Source organism: Thamnophis sirtalis, unplaced genomic scaffold (genome assembly GCF_051295495.1).
Source record: "Thamnophis sirtalis isolate CommonGarterSnake01/CBP01778 unplaced genomic scaffold, rThaSir2_p1.2 scaffold_5, whole genome shotgun sequence".
Lineage (NCBI taxonomy): Eukaryota > Metazoa > Chordata > Lepidosauria > Squamata > Natricidae > Thamnophis > Thamnophis sirtalis.
This window is the reverse complement of record NW_028261385.1, coordinates 114,881,379-114,895,120: the sequence shown is the minus strand read 5'-3', so window position 1 is coordinate 114,895,120 and position 13,742 is coordinate 114,881,379. Positions and strand designations below refer to the sequence as shown.

General features: G+C 35.3%; 2 protein-coding genes across 2 annotated transcripts in view; one reads left to right on the top strand and one right to left on the bottom strand.

The window, feature by feature from the left end:
- The window catches only part of LOC148045584 (double-stranded RNA-specific editase 1-like), a 66,628-nt gene that overhangs the window by 44,685 nt on the left and 8,201 nt on the right, over window positions 1–13,742 (bottom strand). The gene's annotated exons all lie outside the window — the stretch shown is intronic.
- Window positions 1,906–2,743, top strand: LOC148045585 (zinc finger BED domain-containing protein 5-like). Its single transcript, XM_087717038.1, has 2 exons — window positions 1,906–2,473; window positions 2,595–2,743. Exons 1-2 carry the CDS (start codon window positions 1,906–1,908, stop codon window positions 2,741–2,743), a joined length of 717 nt encoding a protein of 238 aa, XP_087573164.1.

Genomic DNA, 13,742 nt, shown 5'->3' with positions numbered 1-13,742 from the left:
GTGTCCTCCTGCCCTGAAGGAGATAACTGGTTGAAAAGATTGTGTCACATAATCAAACCACACTAAGCCATCCAATATCTCCTCATATTCTGTCTATTAGAATATTTATACCCTAGAGCAGATGGTTGCCTGCTTACTAAATTCAAAAGGATGGCTAGGCTAAGACTATGAGAACAATCAGCAACGTATGGATGTCAGTACCTATTCTTCCCCCCTGCCATCAGAACTGATGAAGTTTCTTGGATAAAAAGTGAAACATTTTTGTCTTATTCCTCAAAGGGAAAAAAAATCCAGTTGCCTTTTGAAGGAGAAGAAAAAAGCACCTTCGAGACAGTTATGACCTGGATGATCGAGAATATCCACAGACATTTGGATCAGGAACAGTTGGTGAAGGGATTTAAAAAACTGGGAATGAAATTGACTTTTTTATCTTTGGAGCTAAATGCATTTTTCATTTCATCCACCCTTATGCTACTTATTATTTTTGTTGCTTTTTTTCAGTGTAACCAACTCAACCTTTTTATTTATAGTCAAGTATGAGAAACAGAAGGCTGAAACAATTTTAAATGGAATATAAACTACAGCTCAAATTAGACAAAAACTACAGCATAATGTTCTTTAAAGACATGTAAATCTTACAGTTTACTTAAAAGATTTGTGCCCATTATTTATTTAATGAATTTATCAAATTTATTTGCCATCCACATAGCAATTGAAAGCAAATCTGAGCAGCTTAACAGATATTAGTGTCTATAAAACATTCCTACTAACATTTAAAATCACTAATACTTTAGAAATTGGCATAAATGCCCACTGGAAATTCACAAATGAACTCAACAACTATTCCTGTATATCCCAAGCAATGTGAATTAATTTTTTGTTCTCCCTTTTATTATCTTGCTCAAAAAGCAGAATAATAGTTGTTCAAAAAGGTTTGTTGTGAGCAGCTTAACTTCACATTATTGTGGGAAACATTGTTATAAATATTTTAATTTTTATTTGATAATGGTTCTGCCATCCCAAATACTGTATCAGAACACAAGAAATAGATTGGGAAACATGGAGAGAGAAATGAAATATAATAACAATAATCATTGGCTTAAGATCCAGAAGGAACAGACTTGAATACTTGGCCCTATCTAACAAAATTAAATTCAATGGTGAGAAAAGCAAGGTTTTACATTTAGACAAGAAAAACCAAATGCACAGGTATAGAATAGGTGGCACATGGCTCAATAGCAGCAACTGTAAGAGGGATCTTGGAGTTCTAGTGGACAATCACTTAAATATGAGCCAATAATGTGTTGCAGCCACCAAAAAAGCCAATGTAATTGTAGGCTGCATTAACAAAGAGATAGACTCAAGATCATGGGAAGTGTTAGTACAGCTTTATAATGCCTTGGTAAGACCACACTTGGAATATTGCATCCAGTTTTGTTCACTCTAAATATAAAAAAATGTTGAGAGTCTGGAAAGAGTGCAGAGAAGAGCAGCAAAGATGATTAGGGAGCTAGAGGCTAAAACATATGAAGAATGGTTGCAGGAATTGTGTATGTGTAGTCTACTGAAAAGAAGAAAAATGGATGACATGATAGCAGTGTTCCAATATTTTAGGGGCTGTCACAAAGAATAGGGGATTAACCTATTTACTAAAGCACCAGAAGACAGAACAAGAAGCAGTGGATGAAAATTAATTAAGAAGAGAACCAACCTGGAACTAAAGTGAAATTTCCTGACAGTGAAAGCAATTACCCTGTGAAACTGCTTGGTTTTAGAAGTTGTATGTAGGTACTCCATGACTGGAGGTTTGGACAGCCATTTGTCCAGAATGGTACAGGGTCTCCTCCTTGTACAGGAGATTGAACTGTTATTCTGTTATGTTGATATTATGCCAAGTGTGATAGAATGTTTCGACAGCTGTGCCAGGACAATAACGAGCAGTTTATTAGGTTACTTTTACACACAGAAGTTCAATGGCTCTCAAAGGATACATGCTTGTCTCGTTTTGTTGCATTATTTGATAGTGTCGTACAGTTTTTTGAAAGTGATAATGAGGCTGGTCTCTATGAACAGTTAAAAACCGTAAAGAATGATGCCTTTTATTTGGCAGACATTTTCAAGAGATTTAATGAAATTAATTTGCAGCTTCAAGGAGCCAATATAACTCTTATAAGTTGTAAAAATATTGTGTCATTATTTATCAAAAAGCTTGATCTTCTCCGTCATAATATTTTAAAGAGAGAATTTCATCAGTTTCCTGAATTGTCCTCTATAAACAATGATGTAACTCTGGGGGATATTGAAAGGTTCAGCAGCCACCTCAACGAACTCAAATTGGATATGGAAAAACGATTTCAAGATATTTTAAACTTAAAGGTGCATGACTGGATGATAAATCCTTTTACAGCAAATGTTGCTGAGGTTGATATAACTTGCCAAGAAGAACTATTAGAACTTAAATATGATGAAGAGAGTAAGTGTAATTTTGGCAGTGGCAAAATTCTGGCAAAATAAAAAAATGCCTGCGTTATATCCAAATATGTGGAAAATGATGTTCAATTTATTGATACCTTTCCCTACCACATATCTTGTAGAATCAGGCTTTAGTGCTGTTAATCATATTATGAGCAAACAGAGAAATCATCTGAATATCACCAAAAGAGGAGACCTTCGTTTGTTCCTTACGAAAATCAAACCAGATATCAAATATTTAGTCTCGCATCAGCCTCAAAGATCTCATTAATCACTAGTAAGGCTAATTTCAATTTACTTTATTGTTTTCTAATTAAACTTTATAAAGTTAAAAACATTATAAACATGCATAAGGTAGAAATAAAAAGATAAATGTACATACATTTCTTTTTTAAAAAAACACCCTCCTTTCTAAAAAATATTCCGCACTTACGCAAAAACTGGTGGGTGGTAAGGAAATTTTTCCATCAAGAAAGATCCATTCGTGGGCGGTAGGTAGAAAAAGGTTGACTACCACTGGTCTAAACAGATTGGTATGAAAGTCATTAGGACTGGATCACATTATTACGGACATCCTAAGACAAGTACATTTGAATCACTTACTGATACTAGTTTTAAAAACTTGATTTTTATTGACTGTAATTAATCTGATTTTGTCAATGCACTTTAAGAAGTTAATCTAAAAGCTCTTTCTCTGTGTTTTTAATAATAACAGTTTTTCTTGAGAGAAATTCAACAGATATAATGACCATGTGATTTCCTAATTTCCATTGTTTCCATTTCTCTGCCTCTTTATGGATAACTTGCTTTTCAAAGCTTCTATTTTTGTTTCCTCAGTCTATAAAAAGATAGTGTCACTAGCTAAAAAGTGAGAAAATGAAGGATGAATATGCAGCATGTTTTCACATACTCTGGGGCTATTTTCTCATCACTCGTTTACTAGTGTTAAGAAAAGCACCCCAAGACTGACTTAATCTTGCAAATACTGTTATAATCCAGTGCTAATTAACTGAATTGCTCCAATTAGAATCTGATTTAAAATCAGATCTGATGCTGTTTAATAAACAAAACAATTGCATTCAAGGACTGTTTTATTTGATCAATGCCTCATTTTGACATATCAGGTTTTTAAATAATATTTAGTATTCAATATTAGGTGTTAGGGTTACTGGCTGAAAGCAAGTCCATCATTAACTAACTGAACAGAGCATCAAAAAGGGTCTTAAGATGGATAATTTAATGGGGTGTTCGTGTACATGTTTTGTGTGTGTATAGAATTGAAAAGAGACTGTGATAAAAAATATGTTTTGAACATTGGAAAAACTGGAAACTCATAGATTGATCTATTGCAATGTTATATAAATAGCTACAAAATGTTTATGACATCCTTTGGATCTGCCCCATCCTGGTCAATGGGAAAAATCCCAGACTAAAACCAACAATTCACAAAAGCATTATGCCGACCTTCCAAACCACAGTGCAGTCAAGCTAGTTTCAAAATCTTGAAGTTATACTTAAGCTATAAAGTATTTATGCAATAAAAATATTATTCCAACTAAAGACAGGATAGCATACAATGTATTAACACTATTCAGTTAGATAAAAGAAAGATAAATTGTCTTTCTTTTTTCAAAAATATTGTCTCCTGTCAGGGATATTCTCTAATCAAATAGGGCTACTATACTGTTTATTAATTCAGTTATAAACCTTGGGCTATCAGATCTAGGGTGCAAAAATCCAAATTGCCATTAAGCAAAGGAGAGAGTTAGAAGTGGCTGTGTCTGATATTTACCATCCAGTGGTCTTCCAGATTTTTATAGCCCAGACATAGTAACTCAAGAGGTAGCATGGTTGCTTCCAAAAACATATTGCTGCACCGGTGGCTTGAATCTGCCACAAGTCCATCTTTCATAATAATATTTTATAATTAAATACTGTTACTTTAAGATATCATCTCCTGTATTTTGGCCACACATGCAAAATAAAATAAAAATATATATTTTCAGTTTTTTCTGAAACAGCAATTATTGAAAAAATACATGTAAAATCCCAGTAGTTAACCAATTCCCTATATCAACTGCATCCGGCCCACAAAAGAATTGTATGTGATCTCTAATAGCTGTAATCAAACAAAGCACTTTGATGTGTAAAACAAAACAGGGAGTTTTTCTGCAGCTTTGAAAGAGGTTGCAATATGGCAACCTCCACCCCCAGTCTTTAAAAAACTGGATACAATTGTATTAGACAACCACTACCCTATTTCCAACCTTCCGTCTTTAGGGAAGACTTGCCACAAAATGCACAGGCATTGGTTGCATTCATTTTGTTATGGAGAACATCCCTTTTGGTCCCGTCAACCATCTTCAATATTGTATCTTGGGTAGTTTATACCATCGTTCTGGACATAATGCAGGGACTGGGGATTTACAGCATTGTGTTCCAGTCAATGGACAGTTGTAAGTGGGGAGAGTTTGATGCAGTGCCCTCAAATGTAAGGAGTAGCACATTGCTCAGTGCTCTCCCTTCTGCTTTTTAGCATCTGCATGAAGCTACTACATGAAGAATTTCATCTGTTTATTTGGGGTACAAAATCATCAATTATGATATCCAACTGCACGCTACTATGGTCAAAATCTTGTCCCTCTACCTAGAGGATATTGCAGGCTGAATGGGAAGAAACAGGCTGAAGTCAGGCCCAAACAAGACAAGAGTTGCTGTTTATTCATCACAATTCTGTCAGTTCTTCTCTGAAGGACTAGTGCTGTCCCCAAGATAGCAAATCCACGACTTAAGATCCTCCTGCATGAGCAAGCGGAGGTTCAGAAGACTTTCAGTCAACTTTCAGTTGGTACACTGGTTGTGGCTCTATTGGAGAGCTTTTTGTGACAATAATTTATGTTTCCATCATCACTGAGTTAGACTACTACAAGGTATTCTACATGAGGCTGGAAAAGGCCATCTGGAAACCATACTTGGTAAGAAATGCAGTGGCCTATTTGCCAAGTGGAACTAGATTCCCTTATATTATATCTGTGGTATGATTCCTGCACTGCTTTTTGGGTATTTTGAAGTATTTGTTTTAACCTATAAAGCCCTAAATGGCACCAAGGGATTTTCAGGATTACCTACTTAACTAGAATCAAACTGCCTAATAAGAAAAAATATTTTTAGTACCATACTATGGCGGTTGGGAGGGCACTGAGACCAGGAGGAAAGGCTTCTCAGTAATAACCATAAAACAACTTGCCCCCAGAAACTATATTGGCTTCAATATTATCAAGCTTTAAGAAGTAACTAAAACAGAGCTTTTCTGAAGGGCTTTTTTAGTTGAATTTATTGCTGAATACCATATATATATTTATAACAGAGATGGTATTCATCAGTTTTTGACCAGTTCTGGAGAATCGGTAGTGGAAATTTTGAGTAGTTCGGAGAACTGGTAAATACCGCCTCTGACTGGCCCCGCCCCGCTTCTATTCTCTGCCTCCCGAGTCCCAACTGATCGGGAGGAAATGGGAATTTTGCAGTAACCTTCCCCTGCCACGCCCACCGAGCCACACCCACATCCACCACTAATTTATACTGTTATAAGTTTTTAATATTTATGATTGCATTCCAATATTACAATATGGATGTTAATACTGTATACTCTGAATGGGGCACAGTGTCATTTTCTACCATATAATAATAGTATTCAGTAGAATACAAATCTCTTGCCTATGTCTATATACATGAGATTCCTCAAGTCATTTATAGTTCTACTGTAGGTTTCTGTCTTACTGGAATAATCTAGGAACTTTGTTTCATGTTTCATTCTCTTCCTGTTTTGAAACAGACAAGAGGAAAATGAAGGGTTATAATCAGCAGACAGGAAGTAACTTACTTCCCTCCAGGATTTCTGTCCTGTAGCTGGCCTTCTGGAAGCAACAGATTAATAAACAATGTATTATATTTTAATTTCTTATAAAAAGAAACATTTTTTGTATTTCCGCTTATGACAAGAAATAGTCAAGAAAGGAAACTACAGTGGGACAGGCTCCTTGTTTTCAGGCTTCAGTTGTCACTCTTTATGACAACAAAGAAAGAAGCACTGAATGTGCAGAAAAGAGCAGAGCAGATGTGGGGAGGGTAAGGAACACTGTGTCCGAGAAACAGGCAGGTGAAGGACCAGCAGAAAGGACTGAGGATGTGAAGTTCACCTATGATTTGGGGATATGTTGCCTTTGGCCACGTGCCTTTTTACTGTATAAATAGACTTTTTGTACAAAGCAAAAAAATAATCACTTCTTTTGAAGATCAATTTTATTTGAAATTTTACCCAAAGTTCAATCCTGAAGAACAGTAAGGCTATTATTTCAGATATGGGAGGCTAGATTCTTTCCTGCAAAAGCAAGCAAAACAAAACTAACAGATCTAATTTTACACCAAAACAACACAAACCCATGTTGTTCCATGTTGAAAGATGTCAGCAGGAAGCTTTACGATTAGCAGAATCCGTGAGACTGGTGTTATCTTGAGACACAGAGCAAACCTGATATATTATCACCTCTATTCCACTATTAGTTGGGAGCACATAATGGGAGAACAGATTTCACCAAATACTTTCTTTCATACCTCACTCCTAAATTTATACAACTATAATATTACTTTAACAATGTTCCTTGTTTGTGTCTAGTGACCAGAAAATTCAGAACAAATCAGTCCATAGAAATGTTATGTTTGCTAATCATAAATGTAACTTCTTTATTTGTAACAAAATTTGAAAATATCATAGGCAAAATAAATGAAATATTTTATATTATCAAGAAAATGTGATTTAAGCATTCAGTAAATTTCAACTTTAATTAAGCAAGTAGGATTGAGGACTCTCTTAATTTATTATTTAATTAATTGATTAATTAATTTTATTTATAAGTCACTTGATTTCAAAATGATTCTGGACAGCTTACAACTAAAAACTAACTTATTAAAAGAAAAAAACAGAACAGTACAGAAATGAAAAGTACAAAAATAATCAAGTCAAAATAAAATAAAACATTGCGCAATTGTTTAACAAGTTGCCTTAGCTAGTAGACTTTTCCAATTGGAATTCTCAGTGGCTAAAATGCTGAGCTTGTCGATCAATCGGCAGTTCAGCGGTTCGAATCCCTAGTGCAGCGTAACAGGGTGAGCTCCCATTACATGTGCCAGCTTCTGCCAACCTAGCAGTTCGAAAGCATGTAAAAATGCAAGTAGAAAAATAGGAACCACCTTTGGTGGGAAAGTAACAGTGCTTTGTGCGCCTTCGACATTTAGTCACGCCACCCACATGATCACAGAGACCTCTTTGGACAGCGCTGGCTCTTCGGCTTTGAAATGGAGATGAGCACCGCTCCCTAAAGTCGGGAACGACTAGCACATATGTGCGAGCGGGACCTTTACCTTTAATATCATGTCAAATGTGGGACTGCTACAGAGATTAGAGGTTAATTTATTCTCCAAAGCACCTGAGGGCAGGACAAGAAGCAATGGATGAAAGCTTATCAAAGGTACATCCAGCCTAGAATTAAGGAGAAATTTCCTGTCAGTGAGAACAATTAATCAGTGGAACTGCTTGCCTCCAGAAGTTGTGAGTGCTCCATTCATTGGAGACTTTTAAAGAAGAAATTGGGGGAAAATGGTCTGGAATCATATAGGATCACCTGCTTAAGCAGGGGGTTAGACCAGAAGACCTCTATGGTTCCTTTAATGCTATATTGTAATGGTTCTGAATTGAAATTCAAATGACATTTATTAATAAATAAATTTTCAGTTGGTTTCTCAATATCTATCTTTTGAGATGTAGAAACTAAATATTTGGGAGAAAAGATAAAGGGATCAAAATAGAGCTCTATACTGTAAACTTAAAGAAAAATGAATGAATTATGTACTAAAGATTAATTGTGTTAATCAAGATTATACGTATTTAACATGTATTAAAGAAACTATTTCCTTCCTGAATATCTATGAAAATATTACATGAGAAAGGGACTGAGAAAGCCTAAAATGCTAAAGCAAGTATTACAAAGAAGAGGTTCTTCGTAGAGGTGATAGTTCTTTAATTTATACAAGGTGAAATTCTCCTCCAATGTTTTACATAACAACAGACTACTGTTGTTATCTATGCCCTTTTAGATGAAGTGTCCTTGGAAGAAAATGAACTGAAGGTTATTGTAGAAGCCTCAATAAATAGAACCACATAGATTTCTTTGCATTAATCTCTGGGTGTATAAGAGTGCCAGCAGAACTACATTAGCGAAGGGAATAAGAAATGATATTAAACTATATTTGGGTTTGCGGAAATACCATCCCAAGAAAACATAAATTGAGATTTGAAAGAGACACCTATAACAACAAAAGAAAGGGAGAGAGGAGGAGAGGACAAGAGGAAGAAAGAAAGAGGTAAGGAGAGGAGGGTGGAAGGGAGAGAAAGAAAAGGAGAGAGGAGAGGAAGGGGAAGAGGAAGAGTAGGAATAGGGGAGAGGTAAGGGAAGAAGGAAGAGAAAGGAGAGGAGGAAAGAAGAAAGTAGAGAAGGGAGGGAGGGAGAAAAGAAAGGGAAAATAAGGCGGTATTAAAACAGGTGGATGTGATGGTAAATAAAGCAACCCAAACTGTATATGATAGTCTTTTAAATGGAATAATAAATGTATAAGAATGACAAATGTAAAGAAGAACAATAACTATATGAGTGTATACCTATAATTGTATGTAAGAGAATAAATAATAAAAAACTTTTCCAAAAAACGAGTCCCAGCAGAGCTGAACATTTTAAAAAAATGTTATACAACAGAATGAAATGTCAAAAGTTGAAAGGCACAGAAGTACCACAATCCAAGAATTCTATGACAGTAAAGATCTGCTGAGGAATTGCTATCATTCCTGGATCATCCTGCATTCTGAATAATACCTATGCATACCAAGCTGGTAGAGAACTAAGCTCTAATAAAAATGCTTTTCATTTAAAAAAAAACTGTGCTACAAATAATATTTATTGCAGCCTTGCCCTTGCATATCAAGGGCAGAGTCATTCACCTGAATTGCAGGTTAGACAGATTCCTGCATTATGTATTTTAATTAATCTTTGAATGTAATGGTATTGTTTCTATTATTTTGAGTTTAAAGACAGGCACAGTCTTTAACAACTCCACTCATATATGACAGAGAAGACAATCTATCAATTTTTCCAGCCTTAAATACTGTAGATTTTTATTGTCAATAAAAGCATTTTAAACTTGGCTTAATGGCAAACTGGCAGCAAGGTCAGCTTCTTTAGAATAACTATAATAAATTCACCATTAAGCTGCCCTCTTCAAATGATAAGCCACAACTTTCTGCATGAGCTGCAATTTCTGGCCTAATCTCAAAGGCAGAAACATATAAAAACCCTTGCAATGATGTAATCTTAAAATGCTTTTAAACTTTTGTTTTGTTTTGTTGGTTTCTTCAAGTCAGTGTGTTGACTCCTGGTAACTGCTTGAACACATCCTTGCAGTTTTTCTGGCAGGACTCCAGAAGTAGTTTGCCCCTGCCTGCTTCCTAGGTTGAGAAAGAGTGTCTTGCCCAAAAGCAGGTCTAGAATTCACAGTCTCCTGGTTTATAGTCTGATGATTTAATCACTAAACCAAGCTGGTTCCCAAATCTTAAGGTTACTACTACCCAAACTATGGAAAGTAATAACCATTAAAGGCAAATCAGGTGGAGCTAGAAAAGTCACTTAATAGCAAGAATTTAAGGTGACCCCTCAGACTACTGTATACACAAGCTATCTTACAGGTGTAGAGTAGTATGCGCATACATTTCTTTTTATCCTGGAAAAAGATTATTAGCTACAATGCCCCTGTCTTGCTGGGATGCAGTTTCGGCTTTCTGGCACCTCATCCATCCCATAACTGTATCAGACATAGGTCAAAGGGCAACATCATTTCTGCCTTTGGGGATACCTAATTTTATTTTTAAGTATCATCATCAAATACCCTTTTGACATCTCATTTCTAATAATCAACCCAATGATAACAGAGTGATCAATGCTTGGAATACACTACCTGACTCTGTGGTTTCTCCCCCAAACCCCCAAAACTTTAACCTTAGACTGTCCACTGTCGACCTCACCCCATTCCTAAGAGGTCTGGAAGGGACGTGCATAATTGCACCAACGTGCCTATCATCCCTGTCCTACTGTTCCATTTTATTTGTATCCATTTCATGTATTCATAATCATGTTTATATTTATATCTGTTATCTAATACATTCCTGAGGAAAGAAAGAAAGAAAGAAAGAAAGAAAGAAAGAAAGAAAGAGGCTGAAACCTTGTACTATTCTCCGAACATACATATCTCCCTGAAAGCAATCACAATAAGGTGACAGAAATAAACATGCACACACACAAAGGTAATGTTAGGATCGCAGCTAAGTATAGAGAAAATCAGGAAGCAGGATATAGACAGCAGATGATATAACTGATCTTGCCAGTAAAACTTCCTATGCTCTATCCCAGGGGTGTCAAACTCACGTCGGAGTTTGTTTTGGTAGAAACAAAAACTGCTTTGCAAAAAAAACAAATATTAGGTCCCCAACTTTTGATGTTCGTTTGAACAATGACAAACTAGATTTGCATTGTTGTCAAGGTAATAAGATGAACAAGTCCATGTAGATATTAGAGGTCAAGTATTATTTGAAAGATGAATCATGTTCACAATTTCATGTCATGCCATAAAAATGGAGCCAGAATATAACTGCATACAATTTACTAAAACAAGCAATGAAAAAACATTTATAAAAAAATATCACAGTCTTTTTAGATAAGAAAAAAATCAACAATAAACTGAATGGTAGTATGAGCCAAGAAGGACTATATTATTGATTTTCAGTTGGTCCTTTATATATCCCAATTAGATATAACTTTTAATGAAGAAACCTAGTTTTCAAATATAAATTTGGTGGAACTGACCTTTACATATGGCCTTTACATATAACCATATATGTGAGGTATCAAAGATTTAACCATGAAAATAATAGCAATACCGTATTGCAATTGTAAGGTAATATAGTATAGTGACAGTAACAGCAAACTTAACTGTATTATTGTTTCCAAAAGTAATTAGACTATATACTTAAAAGTGCATATGTTCTATAGGTTATATGCTATCAAATTAAACAAGCATGACTTAGTTTTCCCCTTTTATGACAATGGTGATGATGATACACACACACACACGATAGATATGATAGATAGATAGATTGATTGATTAATTGATAGATAGATAATTAGATATTCATAGAGCTGTCTTATTAATAAAAATGTTGTTCTTTATTAAAAAATCAGTTACAATTTTTACATTGTAGACTTATGCTAAGAGCCAAGGTGGCGCAGTGGTTAAAAGCAGCACTGCAGGCTACTGCTAGATCAGCAGGTCAGCGGTTCAAATCTCACCGGCTCAGGGTTGACTCAGCCTTCCATCCTTCCGAGGTGGGTAAAATGAGGACCCAGATTGTTGGGGGCAATATGCTTACTCTCTGTAAACCGCTTAGAGAGGCCTGAAAGGCCTATGAAGCGGTATATAAGTCTACTGCTATTGCTATTGCTTAAATGAATGTAATGAGCTCTTTTATTTCAGAATGGGAATACTGAGATTGATAGCATTTAAAGTATTTTAAATTCATAGAATTTTATTGATTGATTGATTTAGCCTATGGCATCTACATAGGATTATAGAATCATAGGGTTGCAATGGATCTTAGAGGTCTTCTAATCCAACCACTTGCCCAAGAGAGGGGACCTTATACCATCCCAGATAAATGTTTAATTAAATTAAATATTTCATTTAAAACGAATACAATTAAAAATATTTTTAAAAAATTCATTTAAAGTGACTGGGTGATAATAATAATCTATTATTAATTGCAGAAATAAATTGTGTAATGTGTAGTTACAACCCCTTTGTAAACTGTACCTTACACATGGTGAAAAACATAAGACTGTTTACAATACAATATATTATGCAATCTTTCTCTTGGTTTATATTGGATTAAAGAAAAAAATAAAAGTTTCTGGAAAAGCTATGTTATCAGAAATTCCACATCTAATTTAGGTTTCATGTGGACTGTAGTCCTGATAACACTCAATCATTCAAGCTAAAAAAGTCAAATAAATATTGGGGGGGGGATCTATAAACAAAAATGAGATATGAGAGGATTTTCGGTTGGCGTCGCAATGGAAACAGCTGAAAAATAGCAGAGCTCTACCGAACTCCATGAAAACCAGCCAGCAACTGCTTCCAGGAGACTTTATGGGATCCTAGCCATCTTGGAGGGGTGGTGAAGAAAGGACCATGAGGAAAACCACAATTTCCTTGTTAGGGCTGAAGAAAGCTCTCCCAAACAGCAGCTGGGACGATGGCAATTGTGGCAAGTCACAAGTTGTGACAACCAGAACAATAAGATTTGTGCTGGAGCGGCGTGGGAAACTGAGTGAGACAACTTCCAACTTTTATGCTAGAGATCTAACCCAAGTTAAAAATTCCAAAAAATAATCTCCAAGTAGCAAGAAAGTGGTGATCAGATAGCAGGGAGAAAGATTAAAAACCCAGAGGTGGAATAAATGCTTACTGGAAGCTTTAAAACATAGAAAGCCTGGAAAAGATTCAACAACTACTTGAAAAGTGATTATTGGGAGAAATTGCCTTTTTATTTTTAATGCCTCTCGATCTGTTTAACAATCAGCTTTTTGACACTGTTTAATGATGGAATTGGAAGGAGTAAAAGGAACATTACAACGTGGGGAGTTAAGTGAAAGTGACAATTGTTTAATACAAATAAATGAAAGAAGAGAAAGTAAACAACATCTGGAAGGCCACCAGACCTTGATTCTATTTTGGTAGGTGACTTGGATGTCTGGAAACATTTAGGGAGTTCTCTGAAAATCTGTAAGACAAATTGAACTGAAAATAAATAGATCTCTATTAAAACTGTTTAATGAATGGACTTGAAAGACTGGAGGAAATCGGCTGGCCAATTTGGATTTGAATTACTTAAGCTACCTGAAAGAACATCCTACGAGATCAAAAAAAGGAATGTGATAGAAGAAAAATGAAAAGAAGAAAAAATTAATAAGAGTTTAAAATTTGGACAATTAGGAAGAAACTAATTGGAAAATTACAAAGACTGTAAATCACCAAATTCAAGGACTATAAACTTAGGGCATGTGGAGGTACAATTCTGATTAAATTTTAGTAATTTGGGGGTTTTCAGATAT